Source organism: Indicator indicator, chromosome 27 (genome assembly GCF_027791375.1).
Source record: "Indicator indicator isolate 239-I01 chromosome 27, UM_Iind_1.1, whole genome shotgun sequence".
NCBI classification, from domain to species: domain Eukaryota; kingdom Metazoa; phylum Chordata; class Aves; order Piciformes; family Indicatoridae; genus Indicator; species Indicator indicator.
Window position 1 is genome coordinate 7,910,279 of NC_072036.1, and position 24,474 is coordinate 7,934,752.

The 24,474-nt window shown below is 39.8% G+C and overlaps 1 protein-coding gene across 1 annotated transcript in view; it reads left to right on the forward strand.

Moving 5' to 3' along the window:
• Window positions 1-819: 819 nt before the first annotated feature.
• The window catches only part of FRK (fyn related Src family tyrosine kinase), a 44,273-nt gene continuing 20,618 nt past the window's right edge, over window positions 820-24,474 (forward strand). The window contains exons 1-3 of the mRNA XM_054393154.1: window positions 820-1,238; window positions 17,000-17,121; window positions 23,420-23,583. Coding sequence (XP_054249129.1) covers window positions 820-1,238; window positions 17,000-17,121; window positions 23,420-23,583 — 705 coding nt within the window. The remainder of the gene's footprint in view (window positions 1,239-16,999; window positions 17,122-23,419; window positions 23,584-24,474) is intronic.

The following is a 24,474-nucleotide window of genomic DNA, read 5'->3' on the forward strand; positions in this document are numbered from 1 at the left end:
AGATGCAGCATAAGGAGTGAATTAAAACCTATTGCTGTATTAATGTAAGCCCCATATACTTATTTTCCTTGTAGGAAGTGCCAAACTCATCTCAATGGAAAAACAGGCCAGAGGAGTGGTGTGAGGGGCGGGCACTGGGCAGGGGAAAGCACCCAAGTGTGAGTGAGAGCAGAAGCAGCAGGTGTGCCCCAGGTGGAGGGTGTCTACCAGCCTCAGGTGAGCAAAGCCTTCCCTCTGTGAACTGAAACCAGCACAAACCAGGAAACAGAAAGGAATGTTTGACCTGTCCACGTTGGAGACAGTGAAGGAAACAGGCACGTCAGCTTGGTTAATCATTACTGAGACAGACTTCGCAGACTGCTGATCATATGACAGGACCCCATCTGAGATAAGGAAACCACCATCCCAAGCAGGAAGAGCTGAGAAGCTTCCCTTGCTTAGGTGTTCTGACTTTGTTGTTTTGCCGTGGAAGAAGAGGCTCCACGATCCCCTGTTGCTCCTGGACCTCAGCCCAGCACAGTTGTTGTGTTGCTTTCCTGTTCTGAAGAGGAAGTGAGAAATTCCTTCCTCATGCACTCCAGCACTTGAATGCTCAGGTTTCTCTCCCGGACTGGGAGCCGCCTGCAATGAGCTCTCAGTGGGGCTTGGAGAGAAGTTTCCAGCTGTGCCAAGAATTGTTTCATTTTGTGACCAAGGAGGAGGGTGGGAAGAAATCCTGCAAAAAGCTAAAATGTTGAAGATGTGAAAATTGGTCTCAGGGTATCACAACTGGGAAAAGCTAAGGAAAAGCAGAAGTAGAGGAAAGCACAAGGAAACAGGATGGGAAACTTTTTATGGAAGTATTGTGCCTGTTTGGAACCCTACATCCCGTGCTTATTCTCAGGGAGAGATGGCGAGAACGACGAGAAAGTCGGCCAAGTTTTCCCAAACCCTGCTGTGGTATGTCATGACTTCCAAGACACAGACAGCAAGATAAAAGAGAAACCTTTACCTCCACTGCCTGGCCAGCACCTGGTGAATACTTGCAGATTTGTGGCACTATTTGACTACGAGGCTCGCACTGAGGAGGATTTGAGCTTCCGAGCTGGGGATAAGCTCGAAGTGCTGACGGCATCCCACGAGGGCTGGTGGTACGCTAGGCTCCTCCTGCCACCAGGGTCACTCTGTCCTGGCCGCAAGCTCGAGGGCTACATCCCTGCCAACTACATTGCTGCTGACCAGAGCATCGAAGCTGAGCCGTGAGTAACCCACCTAACACACACCCCAACCTCTTTTCTATTGTGCTAAATAGGTCTGGGACAGCAGGTTATGGCCTTTCCTCTTCATGAGTGTGGCCTGCCATGCTGAGCCTCCAGTGGTCCTGACAATGATAGCATGTGGAAGGAGAAGACACTGTGGCCACAAGACAATCAGTTACAAAAGAATGTGGAGGGATTTGGTTTGTTTTAAATAATTCTCCTCTCTGATACATCCTAATCACCTGTTTAAGAAGTGCCTGGGAGTACCAAGTAGGTTGCCAATGTGATGGTCCCTGTTTAAGAAGTGCCTGGGAGTACCAAGTAGGTTGCCACTGTGATGGTCCCTTTTTTTTATTTGCATAACTGTGTGTCAAATGTTTCCCAGAGACTGAAGACGTGACCCCTGCCCTAAACAGCCTTCAGCCTAACCAGCTGCAAAGTTATCAATTAATCAGAATTTCAGGAAGCTACCTTTACACCTTTACATCTTACAAATGATGAGTGAGTGAGTCCCTAACAGATTAGCTTATATGGTTTTCTTTACATTATTTGTTTCTTCTTAGAAGGTAAATCTCTACTCTTAGGACAAACTTAACTGGAGTAAGTACTGCAAAGGGTAAAAAAAGCAGATATAGCAATAGAGTACAAATCAAATGTGTTAAAATGTCACAGAGTTTAATTATGTATCCCATGTTTTCTTGCCCCTTTTAGACATGTCTGGTCTTATTTAATATTCTGAAGCTGACCAGAAATCACACAAAATCAGTTATGCAGCTCCCTAGTGAGAATGAGTAAAGTCTGAGTCAGCCTGGGGATGCAGTTACTTGTGTGTGCTGCAGTCAGAGGCAGTGTTTGCTGAAATAAGTCTGACTGCAGTTCCAGAGGTATGTTTGGCAAAATTATCAGCATGGAACGAGACAGCAGAAGTGGCATTTGTTATTAGGATCAGAATTTATGTTGACTTTAGAGGGTTAATGTGGCAGCTTTTCAGTTATATCTCATTTGAACCTGAAACATCACCTCCATTCTGATCTGCATACCATAGTGCCAAGGGCTACAAAAATAGGCTCAGATGTGATTATGCCAGTCTTTCATCAGCTGTAGGATTTGTGCTAGAGGCATCCTAGGGCAACTGCAAGGTTTCTCTCTAACACAAAGACCTTAATTTCTGAGTCTGACCAGCTCTTCTATTTCTGTATTCAGACACACAACCCTTTCAATGGTCATGTTCAAAAGAATTCTTCCAATTGCAGAAATTAATCTGCAGGGAAGGCATGTTCTGAACCACTAGAGAAATGGTGGTAGGTTCTAATTCAGCTCAGCTTGGCCTTTGCTCTCTTTCAAGAACTAGTTTTATTACAACTCATCTAAGATTTCTGCTTGCTGTTATTGCTTTGAAAGTAATTTTGCTGAGTTATACAACAGTCTTCAGCTTTTAAAGTCCCTCTTATCTTTCTATAACTGCAGCATCAAATACAAAGTTAAGTTTTCCAAAGTGCATTGTTGCATATCCTCTGCTTTTCTCTTTTTTTCATATTTTATTAATATTTTGGCAGAAGACTTTTCTTTAGAGATTGTTAGAGTGCTGGACAGGAGGAAATGGAGAGCTTTTACAGCTCTCAGATGAAGTCGTTCTTCCAAAATGTTTTTTTAGTTTTGTACCAAGGCTAATCCAGCTAAACATGTTGCCTTTTCTCAGATTTCCTTCTAAGTCACTTGGCTTCATATGCACACAAGACTATCTGCTGTCAGGCCACACACATAGAACTGTAGATTAACTCAGATTGGAAAGGACCTCTGAAGGACATTTGAAGCAGTCATCCCAACTCAAACATGGCCAAAATAAAGTTGGATCCATTTGCTTAGATGAGCCTTTCCAGCTGAGCTTGGTGAGGATTTCTTTTTGCCTTGTATCCAGTTGAAATATTCCTTACAACAATTTCATCTAAGAATTGCCTTTCACTCACCCTCACCTTTCACACCTATGTTATGCAAGTGAAACAAGAACAACAGTAATGAAGGTTTAAAGAACTAACCTTTGTTTCCCCTGAAGTAAAACAATGAGGTGACAAAAGTTGTTCTAATATCTGTTTAATTAAAATTCAATGCTTTAATCATATTCTCTGCCCAAAGTTTAAATTTAACTTCTGTCATCTTTCCATTTTGATTTTGATTAGCTTTTTCTTTGGTGTTGGCCGGTTGCTCATGGCCACGATGTAGACATTTGTGGACAAGGCCACTGTGTGAATTTAGTCTACATATGCTTGCAAGCTGCATGCAGAGCAGTCAAATTTCTATTGCTAATCATTTCAGTTTTGCCTGTAGCCTTGAAGAATATTAACAAAATATATCTGGGCCTGTTTAATCAATATTTTGACAGAGATCAGAAAGTCCATCTAGGTCTGTGTTGTCTGTTCTGGCAGAAGATAATACTAGGTAATTGCTTGCTCTTGGCAAGTGATGCAGCACATCATTTCCTCTGCTTGCTGAAATGTCTGTGATTTTTTTTTTTTCAGGGAGAAAGACTTTTTTGAACTTTTGCTTGGTAAACAAGAGAATGAAGTAAGAATGAATGCAAGAAACCTTTCTTCCTTGTCCTCATTTAGATTACAGTTTCTCTTGAAGAAATCTCTTTTACTCTGTCCAATATGACAGAGGTAGTAGTGCTAATAAGGTGGATCAATAACTGAATGAAAGGGCAGAAAGCATGTGCAATATCTCCAGTCTGAGGAAAACAAAAATTAGATTATATTTATAACAAAGGGAATTTCTCTATATCCTTGGCTATCAGAATGTTCAAGCAGAACTGTGAATGAATGAGATTTCTTTACCATGTTGCTTTCCTGGAGCATAGTTTATTGATAGAAACTCTATGCTAAAAAGGAGGCTTTTTGTATATTATAGTTTGCTAATATACCCATAATATATTTATATGATATAATATAGCTAACTTATGGCAAAAGTCAAACACTTACTATTTACACATGATGACTTAAAAAGGTTTTTTTACTTCCTGCCTTTGGCTTGAATGAAAATGACTTGGGTGAAATCAGTAACAATCTGTGTGAAGAGAGGAAAAGGAAAGAAAGTAAATCCATGGCTTGGGTTCTGCCTGCTGCAGCATTGCCATCCAAGTGTGTGCAGCATAAGATTAAGTACATCCAAGAAATGCACATTTGCTACTATGAAGGCTGTTCTGGACAGACTGAGGAAACAAGGCACTTCATTTTTTATGTTTACCAATAAACCATCTTCTTATTGCTGGGGAACAATTGTCTAGCAAACCATAGTCACACAGTGAACTTCCACTTCATGAGGAAATATATCTGCTACTACAAAACCATTGTTTTAATTAATACCTGATCAAAAGAAGATAAATTAGCAGCTGTGAGACCATTTGGTACTTTTCCGCTCTCTGCATCACAGGTAGAAGTCAAAACCACAAGCCAGACATTTTTCATTTCTAAGGAAGTTTGAGTGAGGATGTTTCTGCCACCTCCCATGGAATGCTCTTCTTTCTGGGTTTAGACACATCATATTTAGAAAAAAGGAAAGCAAAAACCAAACTGGAGATAGAGTCACATAATTTAACTTGCATGTCTAGCAAGGGATGGTCAGAAAGAGCAATTCAACTAGTATCCAAATCTGAATTAAGAGATATAAATTTCCTTGGCAATGGGTTTGACCTCTGTGCTCTTTCTTGTGCCTGTTACTCTGCACTATAAACAGGAGCCATAGAAACTCATTCACCTGCCCTTATTTTATTACTGCCAGTTGTTTTAGCTAAACAAGAAAATGACAAAGTACAAATTGTTATGGACAACAAATATAGCACAGCTGTGCAGTCAGTTTTAATGAAGCAAAAATAAAAAATATCCCTCACTGTTGGAATGACACGAATTCTTTTTTTCTAAAGGAAAGGTAGAATGGGCTCTGGACTGCCATCCTGATGGACCTGTTGGCTGTTTATTGAGAGTCAGCTTCATTCCATATGTTCATGCATTACTGACACAAGGCTGCTGTGCTGAGGGAAGTAAATCTACACAAATTCCTAGTAGATTAGGTCAAAGAAGATCACAGAAACTACTTTAAACTTTTGCCAGTTTCAGAAACAGTCCTTATTTCAGAGAAATTTCCTATGTAGGTATTTCCCAGCTGGTGGAAACCAAGCCCCAGAACTAATCAATGAAACCTCACCACTCAATTCCACAATGAGCTTTTTAAACTACCCTTTTGAAAGCAGAAGTGACTTGTAGGTTATTTTTGTCAATCTCCATAATTCCTTCACCTTCTGTGACCTAACTGGGCTTTAACTATTTCATACGCTGACTGAATCTGAGTTACTATACATGAATAATAAAGCATTCCTTGGGCTGACCTCTTTCAGACTTCAAAGCCAGGCTTATGGGGTTTCTTTGGTTCATGTGGGTCATTTATTCAAAGCGGTATTTAGAGCCACAATGTTTAGAGGCTCTTTTCAAGAGATCTGCTCTGCCACCAGTGTCCTGTGCAGGCAAGGGGTGTGTGTATTATTTCTGATGGTTTCTGTATCACTTCTGTACTGAGGTGAATTTCTCTATGAGAAAAGAAAATTTCTCAGGAATGATTTTCTCAAGAAAGTCAGCCAAGTGCTTTTGGAAGCTCTTATGGTTTGAGTGAATGTGTAACTGAACATTTTCTTCGTCCTTTTTGAGGTTCTCCTAATGATAAATCAATTGCTGTTATTAGTGTTCTCTGTACCATGTTAGCATTAAGGCTACCTCAAGGTTTCAACTTTGTTCCTCAATTCTTATGAATAAGAGAGTTATTGCTACTTTTAGAATATATTATGGCAGTATATCAGTGCCTTTGTTCATGTCTGTGCTAACAAATGAATAGAGCTTCTGCTAGTGTTGATGCAAGATTTTACAATGCTATTTGGAAGACTATGCAGCAGAAATAGGGCCTGAGGAACATATTTGATTTTATTTTTTCTAAAAAAGAAGTGATTATATAGCTATATTTCACACCCACATCTCCCAGAACAATGCCCATTATAGCCAATGGTAGCCATTCACTGACTCCAAAGACAAGTTTTAGAACAAGTTTCAAGTACAGTGAGATACTTATTCAGGCACAAACCCACTACTGGGAATAAACTTTCAGTTTAGTATATTAAATTAGAGAAATATCAGGGGCTTAGGTAGCTAAAACACTCCATAAAAAGTAATATGATATCACTTTTATCTAACATTTATTTTCCCATGTAGAAGAACTTCAGAGTGGTTTAAATAATACAGCAATAATACAGCATGCAAATGACCAATATTGTGGAGAATGAATACAAATGTTGAAATTAACTACACAGAAGTGAAGTGGGGACTCACAGGATGAAATTTATTTATGGAAATTTCTGCAAATGAGCTCTGTCAGATTGTGATTTGGTTGCTGGTTTATTATCTTTTGTTCTTACTGTGCAGTGAAACTAGTACTGGGAGAACTGTGCTCATTTGCAGAGCTCATGCACTTGGCCTTGTAATACTACCCCTGCAGGAGAAATAATCACTTCCTAGTCACTGCAGAGTGCTAGAGTAGCCAAAGATGCAATGCTTTGTCATCCTGAAGCAGACTCAGAGCAAATTAATTTCCATGTTTGCAGCACATTCAACTGCTATTATCAACTAGTGAAAAATTAATGTAGTGTTATGCATAATCCCTGACAAGAGAATTGCACAACAGAACAGTTATGGCCTACTGAAGTACTTACTGAAAGGGTTTATACACAACATATGACGGATTTTCCAGACCAATGTCCAAGTAATCCTTGTGTTTATGTTTACCAGGCAGTAAATTTGTTTTAGACTGTAAGAGGAAATGCCTCCTTCTGAGGTGGGTTTTACCACACCTACTCACTGTTGAACATTACCTTATCCAAACAATCCCACATAGTCACTTACTGTAAAATCCCTAAAGCCCTGACAAGCCCTTTCTTTAGCTTATTATTTCTAACAAACACAATGGAGGAGCACAAAACAAAGGTATATCTGAGACCACAACCAAAGGGCTCAGAGTCCTTTTTGACACATCTGCTCTCTTCTCAGGAGCTAGTATCTCCTGCAGTTTCTTCAGCTGGATTCCCCTGGTGATTTGTTAGTGCAGCTTGGGGCTCCTTTTGGATCTCAGGTACACACAAGGTCAGTCTGCAATGTAGTTGGGTGCTTCATGTTTGGTAACACACTGCAGTTGGGATTGTGTGCAGTAAGCTCCTGCTCAGTGTTAGTTTTCAGTAAGCAGTAAAAATAAACCCATGATTTTCTAAAAGACACTAAGCACTATGAGTGTGGTGAATCTGGTCCTTGAGCCTAGAAGTATAAGGCTTTTGTTCTGGCAATAACTTGCAGTTTCCCAGCTTGATAAAAATAAACAGTATCAAAGGCTTTGCTGGGTTTTGGTTGTAGTTCATGTATGTTCAGTCTCAGAAGGATTGCCTCTGTTGTAGCAGTGGTACATTCTCCCAATCACTCTATGTAAGCATCTGCACACCTTGTGTATTCCAGCAAAATAGTGGCTACAGGATGTTAGAGACACAGGTTTAAACTGCTTCATTTTAACTAAAGATCCACCTTTTCACGGATCAATGCATTGCTTGTGTCCTATTACTCATAGAATCATAGAGTGGTTTGGGCTGGAATGGGACCTCCAAATGTCATCAAGGCCAATACCCCTGCAGTGAGCAGGGACATCCTCCCCCTAGATCATGTTGCTCAGAGCCTTGTTGAGCCTGAGCTTGAATACTTGATCATGCATGTGAGAAGACTGGAAGGAAAAATTGATCCCTCCTTCTGGAATAAAGCAGCAGTAATGTTTCACGAGAGTCCTTCATTTTAGTTTTGTTTCAAATCAAAGTATTTAATGTGGCCTGAAACAAAATGAAGGATATTGCTTGGTTGTATCTTGTTTTCAGATAACTTGATCCTCTCCGAATAAAAGTAAAATACAGAATGCCTATCTTTTGATGAAAGCTTTATGTGAAGACAGAAATTTAAAAAACTTTGAATTTGAAAATATTTCCAATTGAGTACCTTCACAAGCTAAGCTATTTTGTTTAGAAAATACATGGAGAAGTACAGCTTAGTTTACTTTCCTTTTTTAAAATTCTTCTAGATCTCTGCCATTATCACCTTCTATATTCTGCCATCTCACCAACAAAACTCTCTCAAGTCTAACATAAATTTAGTATTTGTGGAAAAAATACAAACTAGTCAGCTCTAATCTGCTGCTAAGAACATTAGCAAAATGTTATCCAAAAGCCAAGAGCAAAATTAGATCTATTAGCTTCCAAAATTCTCTATTTCACAGAGTTTGAAGAAAAATCACATGTTGGTGTCAAAATATGGGAAAAACAGTGGAACTTACAGTGTGTTGGTCCAGACAGACTGTCACTTTGAAACATACAGGCAAAATTCTACATACAAACATAACAGAAAGTGATGCTTATATAATGTAAAAATGAGGTTTAAGTTTTTCACAGCTATTCACATGTTCTATTTTCCCTTGTGGAAAGAAAATCAGACTTCGCTGTAATTGGGTAAAGACTCAGAAGGTCCAGGTGCCATCCAAAATGCATGTGGATGGGCTTGATTTCAGTTTGTGTTGAGTTATTCAACAATGAGGAGCTGAGCAATTTGTGTGACTCAGATCTTTACGTATGAAGCAAAGTCATTGTGGTTGCGAAAGGTTGAGCGTGCTGCCCTACGTGGCCATCCCTGGAAACCTGAATTTCTAGTTTCACTTGGAGGAATCTGGTTTCTGATTATGGTAAATAAGTAATGACAACTGAGCTGTGAGATACAAGAACATTTGAAATTATTTTTTACATGTCAAGTATTGTCCAAATCAGGTGCTTTCTGCAGCGTGCTCAGATTTTAACTGATTTACTTACACAAATGCAGAAGACTCTTACTTAAACAGGCTTTGTCTGATTGACTTGTTGCTGATGGTACTTTGGTGAGTAAGGTTAAAACTGGTATATTTATTGACTGCTAGTCAACAAATACGTGATGAAAATGAATATTAAAGTGTTCTCTTGGCAAGGATAAATGGAATCATAGAAGCACGGAATGTCAGGGGTTGGAAGGGACCTCCAGAGATTGTTGAGTCCAAGCCCCCTGCCAAAGCAGGGCAGGTCACGCTGGAACACATCCAGGCGGGTTTTGAAAGTCTCCAGTGAAGGAGACTCCACAAACTCTTTGGGAAGCCTGCTCCAGGGCTCTGACACCCTCACCATAAAGAAGAGTCTCCTTGTGTTGGGGTGGAACCTCCTGTGTTCCACCTTGCACCTGTTGTGCCTTGTCCTGTCACTGGGCTCCACTGAAAAGAGCCTGGCACCTTCAGCTTGACACTCACCCCTCAGATATTTGTAGACATTGATAAGATCCCTTCTCAGCCTTCTCTTCTCCAGATTCAACAGCCCCAGGTCTCTCAGTCTTCAGAGGAGAGGTGCTCAAGTCCTTCAGTCATCCCTGTAGCTCTCCATTGGAATCTCTCTAGCAGGTCCCAGTCTCTCTTGAACTGGGGAGCCCAAAACTGGACACAGTCTTCCAGGTGTGGTCTCACTGGGACAGAGTAGAGGGGGGAGGAGAACCTGCCTGGACCTACTGGACACACTTTTCTTAACGCACCCCAGATTACCATTGGCCCTCTTGGCAACAAGGGCACATTGCTGTCCCATGGAGAACTTGCTGTCTATTAGGACTCCAAGGTCTTTCCCCATGGAGCTGCTTTCCAGCAGGATGACCCTTAGTCTGTACTGGTGGCTGATGTTATTCCTCCCCAGATGAAGGACTCTGCACTTGTCCTTATTGAACTTCATCACGTTTGCCTTTGCTCAGGTCTCCAACTTGTCCAGATCTCATGGGATGGCAGCACAGCCTTCCAGTGTATCAGCCACTCCTCCAGTTTCATATCATCATGAGTGGTATGATGAACTAAGGAAAGGAGAAAGATCTGTGGAGAGCAATCCTTGCAGTGAGAGCTAAATCTGTGAAATTGGTTCCTGAGATATTGTGTGAAATCGTTTCCCAAGATACTCTGTGAAATAGTTTGCCCAAGTAGGACTGAAATTGCTGCCAAAGACATGTGTCCTGCAGGAGTAGGATTAGCTGGAACTGGCATTTCCTGAGCAGGTGCAGTAGTTCAGGCAGCAGCAGGTTATAGCCCCTGGCCAATAAAGGTGGTCCTGAATTTTGTCTTGTCTTTCTTTACTCTTCCTCATTGCCTCTTAGCTCTGACTTTCTCTTGTCTCTCCTTACACCCTCTTGATAAAATTCTGCCTTCCTCTCTGTTTTGAATTTTTCCAGTCATGTTTTCTCCCTCCCTTCTGCAGTATCCTATGCATTCTTTTACCATTAGCTTTAAATTCCTTCCTCTTATATTTTGTCCTTGTCCCACGTGTCCTTCTGTATCTAATAATAAATGACAATGAGAGAGAGCATTAAAAAGAATTCCAGTCAAGCCTGTAGAAGGAATTAAAGAGGAAGGGTTCTGTTTCCAAAGGATCTGAAACCCAATCTTCTGTTTTCCAGCCTGTGGACAGTGAAAGCCTGCAAGCCCTAGAGTAATACTGGAGCTTTCAGTATGTGGATTTTTGTGCCATATTGGGAAAGCTTGTGTTGTTGGAAGCGCTCATGAAAAGCATCTTTTGCAAGTTTTCATCTTCCTGGTTCAGTCTGAGTGCAGATTTTTCTGGTTTGTTGTTGGTTTGTTTCAAATGCTGTCACTGTGTTCGCTGTAGACTATAAAGGGAAAATTGAAGCAGTCAGTGCTCGTCTCCCACACTCTCCTTCATGCTCACAGTTCATCATTTGCAGAGCACATCTGTTTCTTAACTATGTTATATCTGGAAGGCTTTCATCTTTGCAGTGATATTTCCTAATTTCTTGAAATGTCAGCTCTTGGGGAAATGATACTACTTTATTAGTCTTACAATTAAGGCAGCTTAATATTTTCTACCAGAAGAGTTTGTTTATAATTTTTCCAGGCTTTTCCTGATTGGAAAAGGGTCAATAGCAGGCACAGGCTGTCTCTTTCTCTCCCTGAAAGCAAAAAAACATGGCTGAGGACAATACAAGAAATCCTTTCTGCATGTGCTTTGGAGGAAGGGCTTGATCTTTGGTAGGGAAGATTGCTACATTAAAATTTTGCTTCAAACTAAACAAGCCTTTGAAAATAAAATTATGTGTGGTAATAGAATATATTCATTAGAATTCGACAGCTGCATTCCATATTTTTGAGGGTTTGGGAAAATCCAGCAAGTGCTTGCAGCCTTCCTCTCAATGCAGAAAGGATGTTCTGGTGGTGCCTTTGGTAAACTTCTGCCCCTGCTTCTGCACTACTGTTTACCCACAGCAGACTGCAAACCTGGCATGGCTTAAAAGCTGGCTCAGCAGCCCTCTTTATCCTGCATGGGTGACAGCAGTGAAGAGTGGCACACACAAGCCTGTTCAGGTTTCCATGTGCTGAGTAAGGGCAGTGGTCACAGGATGGTCATATGATGTATGTCATTGAATAAGACCCTGGGGGATCTGTGTCTCTTTAGCTTTCCATGCATCACTCCTCGTCTTCCATGACACAGAAGTTGGCAGCTATTGCTCTCCAAATAAACTGCTAGATACTGCACAATCTTAAATTCCCTGGAAGGTAGGTAGGCCTTAGGCATTCCAAGCTGGACATCCAAGATGAGTGTAAAATGTTTATACTAGCATCTTATTGTCTTAGCTGCTTTCTGTGATGTTTCTCTGCTGTTAAAAGTGTTTTACAAGCAGAAGTGGCACAGAAAGAAATTAATGAATGTTCATAAAACACTTGGCTATTATAGTCATGGACAGTATAATAGAGGCTGCCAGGAAATTAGCCATTCATGTAATTTTATAACTTGTGTTGAGAGCAGAGGCTAAACAATGTACAGTAAATAAACTCTATCTACACAATGACAAAAAAACAGAGGATAACTATTCAGTCAGCAGCATTCACATGAATGCAGTTGGAAGCACTGGATATGGCCATGTAATTAAAGATGGTATCATACTGGATTTTCCTGAAAATGGCTGAGCTGATGCCATGAAAGCAACGTTATTGTGACCATCTCCTAACCTGAGTTCTTGACTTTGCAGTTGCACCTTTCTATGTCTGTAGATGGTATTTAAATGTAAATTTTATGGACTACTGAAGCTTGTCTTTATTTAACTATTGCACAAGCTTTCTGCATTCCAGAAGGAACTGGGATTTATTTGGTTTCAATATATTTCATTGTCTTCAAGCAAGACTTTTGCTCTTATTGCAGTTATGATCTGCTCTTCTCAGATCAAAACCTTTTTTTGTTCTCAGAGCCTAGTACGATAGACACAGTTAACACACTTCAGTCAATCTTCTGGAGGGCCACCTAACCTCTTTGTCATCTCCATTTGTTCTGTAATGGAGACTTCTGGTTGGGAACCACAGGAATTGCTACCAGCTCTCCCAGCTGCTGAGAGTTAGTGGTCTCATGAGATTTACCTTAGCATAAGAGAATAAATCTTAAAATCAGTTGCAAACACTTCTGAGACATGCAAAGTGAGATACCCTCACGCCACAAAGTGCTGATCCAGAACAGAGTCATGTTGCCCATTTTAACATCTTCAATTATTTATTAAAAAGTTAACGTGACTGATTTCCTGCTGTTTCTTTTGCTATGCCTCCATGCTCTTTGAATAATCTTACTATGTAGTCCTTCTCACATTTTTTCTTCTCTTTCCTCCTCCTTCATTCCCACTGCAATGGTCATGGTTTCTGTATGTGGCTGTGCTCTCTCTTCTGCTTTCCATCTTAAAAGTTCCTGCCATATTTTCTTGCTATAAGAAAAAATTGCTTAAGCAGAGGTAACTATTTTTTGTTTAGCCAATTTTATGTAGCAAAGCACAGGGAGACAAAAAGCAGAGCCAGGTAAATGGGGATTTGACAGTTAGAGATCAGCAACCTGTTGCACCCTGAAGGAGAGAGGGCTTCTGAGCAAAGGCTGTGATGGAGTCAGGTAAAACCATTCTGTTGAACTCATGACTCCATTTTAATTCAGGCTGGACTGAATGAGGAGACAGGAGTGAGCACAGGTGACATAATGTCTGTTTATTTTAAAAAGTTGCCCTTCAAGTATAATCAGCAGCATTCAGCTTGATGAAGATATATCCTTTGTTTTACGGGAAGAAGATCTCAGCAGGGATACAATTACAGTCAGGGAATATCCCATGACAAAGCCTGTCTAGAGGATGATCCTATGATTGAAAATCTGCTGGTAGAATTGATGGCCAATAGGGATGGGATTGCTATGCACTGAATAACCACAAGGAAATTCATTGCTGTGCTAGTACTGGGCATTACCTGCACCAGGAAAGGAGTGTGTTTGTTACACACCTACATGAAGGTCATCTTTTCTATCCCCAAAGTCCTCCTATATATGATGGCCAGACATGACCTGGAACTAGCCTGGAATTTTTATTGAAGGGATTCCTTAGTGCTGTGAAAGATGGTGGAAACAAGGGACTTTGAGGAAGCTGCTAGAAACAATCCTCCAAAAGCAGATCAGGCATCCTACACTGAAAAGGCAGTTGGGTGTTGGACACTTTACTGGCCAAGAAAGCATGTTCCTGGGTCTTGCTGATAGAAAGAGCACTATTGCTGTAGTATCCAGACAGCTCTGGATGGAAACTGAAATTTATGCACAAATCTGAATGTACTGATTTGTGCCATAGCTGGTGATGTACTGATCCTGCATTGACAGTTGTGCCCCAGAGTGATCTGGCTGTGAGCTGAAGTTCAGAGCTGAGCTGTGTGTGCATTGTCAATTCAGCCTTCTCCTGAGCTGTCTACTGTCAGCTTAGTGCACCAAAGTCACAGGGCTAGTTAGGTAACTTGCACAATGGATAGTGCTTGATATTTTAGTTGTGTTTTCCCAAGTGCTCTGTTTCAAACCCTTCATCCATCTCTGAGCTATAAACCACAAACAGATTTAGTAAAGATTGGGTGTTGTTTTGGTCTGACCTTCCTATCCTGCAGAACAGTATCTCACAGCAAGCAATTACTTTGATTCATTATTACTCTTCTGAGTACTTTTTCCTCTATGATACACACATTTGGATGAAGTAAAATATTAAGCCTTTTGAAGCATAAGTTCAATTGCTAGAAATTGAAATAAGCCTTTCATGCCTTATAAAAGGAATTTAAACTTCCATTTATAGTGAAAACAGTACTTTAAATTCATATGTGCTGAATTTAAAATTCTATTTATTTGCTTTGAGGTTAAGGGGTTACTTTTTTCACAGCCACTATTGCTTTTGGTACTGTGTGATTATTATTACAAACCCAATGGCTTTGAACTAAGAATCTCATATTCAAGTGCTAATAAAAGTAATTTTCATTATATTTTTCTGAAACATTTTAATATCATCAAGTCAGGCAAATGAGGTAATATACAATGTGTCCAATTTTTCCTCTCCATTACACTTACCTTCTCAAATACTGTTGCTCTAATTATCTATATTATCAGGATCTTTTGAACTTCTAAGTGTATCTGGAGTCAGAAGCTACGTATTGCATACCCTCCATATAACCTTTAATGGTAAATTCATATTGATTTATTAGATTAGGAAAAAAATCTCATTTAAAAATAAACATATAATTTGAAATATTTTTAAGTCAAAGGGAACAGATACATGTGCCTAAATAGAAAATGCACTTAGGTATTTTATTCCAAAATAGTAGTCTGTATTGCAGACCAGATTTTACACACACTCTTTTAAAATTGTATTTCCCAAGTAAGCCATCAGCTTCTTTTTTGTTACCTGCATTATATTATTGCTGATTTTACCAGGCTTAGCAATTCAGCCTCTTCCCTGGGGGTGTTCAAGGCCAGATTGGGTGAAGCCTTCAGCAGCTGAGTCTGGTTGAGAGGTGTCTCTGCTCATGGCGGGGAGGTTGGAGTAGATGATCTCTGAGGTCTCTTTCAACCTAAGCATTTGATGATTCTCTGATTCTGTGTTCTTACACACTCGTATGAGAATCAGTCACTTTGGACATTATTAAGTGATACCTTGCAGTTTGAGGAGAAAAATGTCAGTTCAAACTTTTTTTTCAGATCATGTAGTTTGTTAGTTCTCAGATGTTATTCTCAGAGCAGATGTATCCAGACTTTTCAGAAAGATTCTAATCTGTTTTTTAGGGCAGAAAAATTTTCTTTGGGACTTGAATAGAGTCAAACTTGTACTCTTTTCTCTTGTTCCTTTGACAAGAACCTCAGTCAAGGATCTGAACATTTATTGATTACTTGGTTTTCTGCAGTTTAATTAATGAATTTAATTAATTAGTTGAATTAATGAACACATTTAACTAATTAAAATTATTACTAACACATTCCGGCTTTCTAATGAGATTCCTTTCCTTGCCAAATATGTATCAAGGATGTTTTTATCCAAATCATCTTCAAGTCAGAGGACAGGAAGCAGTCTGGAATATCCAGTTTCATTTTCCTTTGTTACCAAAGCACGTTCAGTGTGGGCTAGTGCTGTCTGTATTCAACTTACTTTATTTCCTCTTTATTAATGCAAACCCATTTTTCATTCCTCATGCTTGCTCAGCCAAGGTGTCACCCAATGTTCTCATTTGTGTCCTCCATTCCCCTTGATGATTCCAAGCCTCACAAACACTGAGGTAGTTTGCTGATGAACTCCTTCTATACATTTCACTAGCAACTGACAAACTGAGTGATTAACTGAATATGCAGCTTGTGTGTGCTGTGAGTACACTGATTTATCTTGAAAGTTTGCATATTAGGTTTATCTATGATTAATTTAAAAGGAGTTATCCTATCAGTATATGGCACTGTTCTGGTAGCTATTTATCACCATTGCCTTCAAATAAAGGGTGGACCTAATCTTGGAAAGAGCTTTGAGAGTTTGTTGGGTGGAAGCTGAATACCACCCAGTTCATGCTGACTCTTCTCAGTCGTCTTTCCATTTAATTTACACTCGACATAAAGCAGTGAAAGAGTACCTTCAGAGGAGCAAACTAAAACTTGAACTACAGGGCTTAGTGAGAGAGGAAAAAATGTGTTTAAAAGGCGTAGAGAGGGGTAGAATTCCACAGAACATGGATGCTGAGATGTTTGCAGTGACTTAAGGGTTTTGTCTAATGGCAGCAGAGCTGAAGAACTGCCAGTAATTCATTTGAATATTGATGTGGCAGTGGAATGGAGATGGCTGCAGGGTGGTTTACGTGTTGGAACTCGAGAGCCCTTCTGCAGTTTCAGGCATCTTTTGGCTTTTAAGATGTCAGGATGTTGGCACATACCTGCACCTCCACATAGTTCTAGTGGAATCAACAAACTTGGTATCAATTGCTGCCACTGTAGCCTTGGCAGTTTCCTGGTGTTTGTTTTGTTTGCTTGTTTGTTTGTTTTTTCTGGGTTGAGGCCACACTGTAACTTCATTCCCTTGAAATCAGTAAGACTTTCCATCAGCAGTAAAATTCAGATTTCACTCAAATGTGTAATAAATATTTTCCAGTAATAAATCTAATAAATCTGTTGTACAGTTCTTGTTGGGTTCCACCCCCCCACCTCCCCCCCCCCCGCTCTGCTATTTGGAATTGATTAACCCTGCACAGATTATCTTTTAGGAAATATGTTTATAAAAGCTAACTTATTTTCCTGCTGTGTTTCACTGACTGGTAAAATCAATATTTTTTTATTTGTTCAGATGGTTTTTTGGCCCAATCAAACGAGCAGATGCTGAGAGACAACTGTCATACCCTGGAAACCAGGCAGGAGCCTTCCTAATCCGAGAGAGTGAAAGTTTAAAAGGCGAATACTCACTTTCAGGTATATTCTACTTTGTCATTCTAAGCAATGCTTTAACTTTTCCTCATCTAACTTGGACTTTTTAATTTTTGAGAACAATAAACTATGGGCATGAAAGTGAAATTAAGTTCATAATAATATTTCTTTCCCAGGAGATATATAAAGAAAACTTGGCAAGAGTAATTTGAGTTTTTACTCAAATTTATTTTATAGGCTCTGTTTATTTATATGCTCAGAACAGAAATTAACTTTTTTTTTTCTTTTTTAATGCTTAGTGCTTCCAGTGTGCCAGCTGCCTTAAAATAGAAACTATTTTCATGATTAGACTGCACAAAGATACGTTACAGTTGTAGAATACTGTTCTGATTAGTACACACACACACACAAAATTAAACCATGTTGGCTGATAGCTGCAGTTAAAGAAAATGAGATTTCTACTACAGAACACTTGTAGGTTTATATTTATTTGGGTTTAGGGGCAAAATGGCAGGCAGATCTTCAAAGGTGTACTTGAGAATCAGCCACAGGTCATTGAAAAGTTATTTGTAAACATCAGTAAAAAGATTGGTTTATGATGATGAGTTTAGAATTTTCAAGTCCTTTATCTGAATCCTAAAGACTATCAGGTAAGGGCAGTTATTTGAGAATAATTTGACTTTCTCACTTATTTCTGTGTCATCTTTTTCACATCACAGGTATTTGCCATATTAGATGGTTAATGTTCATCTATCGTTTTCCATCAGACTTGTCACACAATGTGAGTCAAGAGTATGATTTTGCCCCTGAGACAACAGGGCTGCATAACCAAACTTCTGACTGTGCACTATCTATATAATTCCATAAGCCAGTAAAGAATCTTGACATTTGTGACTGAACTGTAAGCTGTCACATGCAGAATTATGTCAGCAAAACAGGAGGCACCCTGTTCTTTCATATTGATTTGTCTTCTGCCTGGATCTTTGCGTGAGCCACCTTCTGAGTGCTACACAGAAATGCAGCTTCATGAACTTTTAACATATTTATGGCTTCTCTTGCCAAATCATAAGAAAACCTGCAGTGCCTTGTGCTAAAGGGAAGGTTGCTTTTTGTTTCCAAGACAAAGTAATATATGTTGCCCATGGAGTGAAATGGAATAGGGAAGTTTATGAAATGCTCATGGAGTGAAGTGGAACAGGGAAGTTTATGAAATGCTCATACAGTGAAATGGAAATAGGGAAGTTTATGAAATAAATATACTTGCGGTTCTGGAAGAGTTCATTCCATAATCTTTATTTTTCCCTCAAGGAAGTTTGTACTTGCCAAGGAGCACTGGTAAGAAAACTGACATTGTCAGGTTGCCCAGGGAGGTGGTAGAAGCCCCATCTCTGAAGGTTTTTAAGGCCAGGTTGGATGGGGCTCTGAGCAACTTGATCTAGTGTGAGGTGTCCCTGTCTGTGGCAAGGGGGTTGGAACTAGATGAACCTTGAGGTCCCTTCCAACCCTAACAATTCTATTATTCTATGATTCTATGAATTGGTCTGTTCCTGGGCTGTGACAGAATTGACCCGTGTGTGCATCTTTTTATCCAAAGACTTTATTGTGGCTGCAGACCTTTCAAAATGCTTTTCCTCTTTATGCAAACTTGTCCCTGTCTCACACTGTTCCAGCTTCCTTCAAGTGTTTTCTGCCAGTGAACTGATTTCATCCAAGGACTGGACTAGACAGATAAGAGCATGGTGTTATGCAGGGAAAGATCAATAGGCCTATATTATCTGCTTAATGCTGGTGCTTGAATACATGACACCTGGCTAAAAGTCAAGGAAAAATCTTGTGCTTATGCACCTAGGGTTGGAATTGCAATTGATTTTATTTTTCTCCAACTGTAGCCTTCCAGGAAAGATGAAAAAAAAATATTTATTTTTTTCCCTCACATCCTTCCTACTTCTCTAAGAGGAAGGTAGCAGTGCCTTCTTTAAAATATGAAGTACTGCAGAAAACAATCCAAGAGAATGACAATAAAGTCAACATTTGTGCTAAGATGAACTCATCCTTTAATGCTGCTTTTTAATTTTTCCATTACAGATTGTGGATAGAAAATATATTCTGATTAAGTGTATTTGAGTCAATTATAAAAGCTTATGCTAGACATTTTTCAGGCTTCTGTATAAATTTTTTTGTGAGTAGGAGGTTTGATGATGACTGCTAACAGCAAGATATGAAACCATCAGTGTGGATTTCTTCCATAGTGATTTGTTTGATGAAGGAAGGGAAAAGTGGTGCTGAAAAACATCATATATGTGCAGGCAAGGTTCCAGCTACAGGAACCAGCCCTCCTTCATGAACAAACTTGGGGGTATATACATGTAGGTATGTATGTATCTGTCATCTCAGATTGATTAAACATTTGTGTTCTTTTAGGCAAAGAAAGAAAATAAGCTCTGAAGCAGTTTGTAGGCAGTATTAATGATGTGTTTTACCAGTGCTGCTAGACCTTTTAGCAGCTTCCCAGACTTGAATGAATTTAGCCTCACCATGCTACTTCATCCTGAAGAGCTAAATATTATTTGCTGCTTACTGAACAGGCTTCACTAAATGCAATCTGTTTGTGTTGTGCAAGCTTTTTTGCTTCCAACTGAACAGCATACATAATGGTCTAGACATTGTATGTCCATAATCTCATTACTTATGTCTACTTTGGGGAGAGCTAGTGTATTCTAAAGCAAACGGTGAAGTGGATTGTACTGTGGGGAGTATTAATTGGAAGGAAGGTTGTTTAGTCCACCAGATGCTATGGAGAAGGCTGTTTTTTTCTGACTCTCTCCTCTTTGTTCCATCAGGAGTTATGAGACACTCAAAGCTGAGGTTGAAAACCAGTGTTGTCTTGAGGAACAGTGGTTCAGAATTATTTCTCTTAAAAGATCTTGGATGGCTTCTATCTCTTTGGTAGCCAATAAAGTGACAAGAGAGAAGTCACAACCTGATATTTTGGAATATATCCTTGATTTCTGTTTCCACTTTTTTTCAATGCAGAAAGAATAGACCCCCAAGCTCCCATGCCCTGCAGGAATGGTTTGGTTTGTTCTATCTTCTTTTGCTGTTTTGGTTTCATTCCAGAGTAGATAATAATGACTAGAAGAGTGACAACCTGGCCTTCAGAACTGAAGTCTTTAAGAAAATACTGTAATTCTCTGTCCTGCCTAACATTAAAGTGTAATATAGCTAAAAAGGAAAATGAAATAGAATATGAAGAGAGGAAAAAAAGCAGAAAAAGAAGGGAGACTTTTAGCCAAGCACCCACAAACTGATTTGGTGATTTTCATGTTTGATTTCATACTCATATGGGCAATGTAAAAGAGACCTAATGAGGGGGACAAATGGACCACCTTAGGTAATAAAAAATTTCATTAAAATGACACTTCTCACTTCTGACTTGTCTTGATGAGAAAACTCACAATTTGTAAGATTTAGATGATAAACAACTAAAAGAAAAAGAAAAAGTCATGCTCAGAAATGGTTTTTCTTATCTGTGAATGCTTAAATGGAAAGCTCATCTAACCAGATAGGCCACTGAGATGTGTTGCTATCATTCTAAAGTGTCTGACATTTTAAAAATAGCTTTTCCCATTAAAAAAATGCACATGTTGTTGACAGATTTTTATGCTGATGACTCCAGCATCTGGTGTGAAATGTATTAAATTTTAAACATGTTGATGCCATCTTAGGCATTGCCTCTTTTTAATTAAAAGCCATAATTTAGATGTGCTCAGCTTAATTGAGTGTCATTGCCAACAGTAGCAGGAGGCTCTCTTCTTCCCCCCTCACTGAATAATGGTATCTGAAAGACTGATTGCATGAAATGACAATGCAAATAGTTTGTGTTTTTCTCCATTTTTTAACTTGCTCCTAAAAAGGGTTGTGTGGTTTCCTCTAGGCCAGACTGGCTTTCAGCATAGGCAAAATAGGTGGTGGTCCAAAGCAGCACACTGATAGGACTGGCAAAATCATGGCCATAGCAGGAGAACAGTTTTGGATCAGCTCCTTCACCCATTCCATGCTGGTGAAGGTCATCTCATAAGCCACCCTCCTCCAACATCCACCCTGGGCATGGAGACCAAGCACAGCTCTGGCTGGCACCACTACAGTGCTGGTGCTGGGGGAGGGATGCTGGCAGGAGATGTGCTGGGACACTGACAGCGCTGGTGCCTTAGTGTCTCTGTGATTTGTTTGGTGAAGGTCTTGACTCTGCTGATGCCACCATAAATTTTACTGCCTTGGGGAAGGAGTAGTAAATCATTTTATTTTCATCCTCGGTGTCAAACTCTACTTCTGCACATCCCAGCTATATGAAGATGGGAAGCAGGAAGAGGAGAACACTTCTATTAAACTGAAACCAGAAAAAATCTAATGGGGAGCTGTGATCCTTTTGGGAAGGGCAAGCTGAGGAGAAAGCCTCTGCAGTCTTCAAATCCAGCAGCTAATCCAAGCTATATGAAGCTGAAGCTACGACTTCATACAAGGCTCATTTAAGAAGTTAGAGCTCACCCTTCAAACCAACTCTTGTATTAATATTAGCTACTTCAAGGAACAATTATGCCCCTGCTAATAAGTAAAGCAGGTAGTCCAACTACTATCACTTGTGATACACAGCTGGCACTGCCATCCTGCTGGCCTTTCATGGGAATTCATTTGACCAGATGGACGTTCCTGTGAGCTTTGGGAAGGTCATTACATTTTCAGTCCCTTCTTACTGAACTACTCTTGCCTTCGTTTTGCTTCAGCCTCGTTTCCACACAACACATCACAAGCATACACATGCATTTTATAACTAAAACCCACTAATTGTGGGTGCTGAGTTAAAAAGAAATGGCATTTGAAAAGTGTAATTATCTTTATACTGTGGAGTTGTGTTTACAAATATTCTTATTTCTGGCCCTCAGCCAGGACTGTAAGTTCTCTGGTCTCTAAAAATATTAACTGTGGCAGATAGAAAAGCCCCAAATTTTTTCAACAGTTCCCGTATGCCCTCTGATGGCCTGGGCTGACAATCACACAGTACAGGAGAAAAGTGTTTGATCGTTCATGACAGTACTTAAGAAAGGAGAGATTTGCCTATTTTTAGTTTAATTATTGAAGTATCAGATCTGTTAATTGCATAGAGCCCACAATTTTCTGTATTTTTCCCACCAACAATATGTAGCTGTGCATCCTTCTGTTGCTACAGCCAAAGTAATGGCCAAAATTCATGCAGTTGAAGTGTCAAGGATCTGTCAGCTCTATCTGCAGAGAACAGTAATATATATATTTTTTTTAATAATTAGATTTTCAAATGTGCCAGACTGAAACTGCTTCTAGAATTGGAAAATATTTCCTTGAAATTATTTACCTGAGAGTACCCACTAGTCAACATGACCAAATTGAACAGGTTTACTAGAATTTTGGCTCCTAAAAGGTATACTCAAGGTAAATAGCAGGCAGCCTTTCCCCTGTGCCTGCCTTTTGCTTTTCTTACCTTTGTGTTACGTAATGGACTGAGAACGGGACAGTAGTTTTCTCCCAAATTGATGATGTGGAAGGAGCCACCTGACTATTGGAAGGGTGGAAAGGATGATGAGGACCAGGAAGGCAACTGAATCATCCTCCTTCCCTTGACAGCTTTTTCTCTATTCATCAAGGAAGAATGTTTTGTTGTTTCTTTAAATGCAGGGCATGATGCCCTGGGCTTTCTCCCCCTTTTTTTAACCTATTGCTACTTCCTGCTCCAGTGTTTCTCCTTCCGGCCATTCCCCAGACTCATTAAGTGATCCCATTCTCCTTTTTGGCTTCTTCTCAGTCTCACTGGCCCCCACCCTAACTTGCCAGCCTTTGTTCCCATACTATCGCTAACAGTTGGCAAAAAAACTTGTCCACGCTCTCAAGTACTTGTCTCTCAATCTCATTACAGCTTGGTACCATTCCTTGAGCTCTGAGCATTTTTCCACCTGAATTTCCTAGGATCAGAAAACCTCCTTCCATTGATACATGTATCCCCTGTTTGGGCTGCAGAAAATTTTGCCTGCTCTTTAACACATCTTCCCATTTAAGCTATGCTTTATATGGTTGGCATTATTCTTTCCCAGTTAGGTTCATTGTGGAAGATGAAGAGAGTTAGATATGTTAAGATATCTAAACAGTGGACTTTGGTTTCAAAAAAGATTTTTTTTTTAATTAGTTTTCATCTTTGAAACTGAAATAATTTAAGGTCCCCATAAATACATTTAGGAACCTTATGAAAGCTTACCTATAATCTATATTGTACCACTGCTCTAATTCCTGGTAATTTAATATATTTGTATCTTCTTAGTTTTTGATGGTGAGTCTGTGAAGCACTACAGGATCAGAAAGCTGGATGAAGGAGGCTTTTTCCTGAGCAGGAGGAAAACTTTCAAAACTCTGAATGAGTGTGTTGACTATTACAGTAAGAACAGCGATGGCCTCTGCGTAGTGCTGGGAAAACCATGCCCAAAGGTAAGAGGAGATGCTACACTGTGCAATGTAATTCTTGTAAACTAACTCATCAGCTGTCACTCAGAAAGTGTTAACCCCATACCTGCTTCTAGCATTTCAAAAGGTTGAGCTGCTTATTTTCAGGAAGTTCTGATAAGTGCTCCAGTTTCACTCTCAATGCTGACATGCCAGTAATAAAATACCATGCTCTTTTGACCAAATCATCATGTGGCTAGAGGAGAAAATATACCAATTCATGATTTATGAATACCTTTTCTTAAAATTTATGTGGAGATGAAATCTCCACCTTCATAACTTTAGCTGTCCATAAGTAATTGCTGAGACAAACCCACAAGGTTCTGGCAAGCAATACGTCACTGTTCATAAAGCCTGCTAGAGGGATGATTTCTAATTTTTGTTTTTAATGGCAAGGGTTTTTTTATTACTGTTGAGTATTTCTTATTTCTAGCAAAAAAGTACTATATTTTATGTTCTCAGCTCAGTCTGTCATATGTGTATGACCTCTCCTATGAGAACAGGCTGAGGGAGCTGGGTTGTTCAGCTTGGAGAAGAGAAGGCTTTGGGGAGACCTAATAGCAGCCTTCTAGTAGCTGAAGGGGGCTACAAGAAGGCTGTAAAGGGACTGTTTACAAAGGCCTGTAGTGATAGGATGAGGGGCAGTGGTTTGAAATTAGAGAAGTGTAGATTTAGGTTGAACTTTAGGAGGAAGTTCTTTACCATGAGGGTAGTGGAACACTGGAACAGGCTGCCCAGGGAGGCATTTAAGGCCCTATCCTTTGGAGATATTCAAGGTCAGGCTTGATGGGACTCTGGGCAACCTGATAGTGGAGGATGTCTCTGCTCACTGCAGGGTTGTTGGACTAGATGACCTTTGGAGCTCCCTTCCATCCC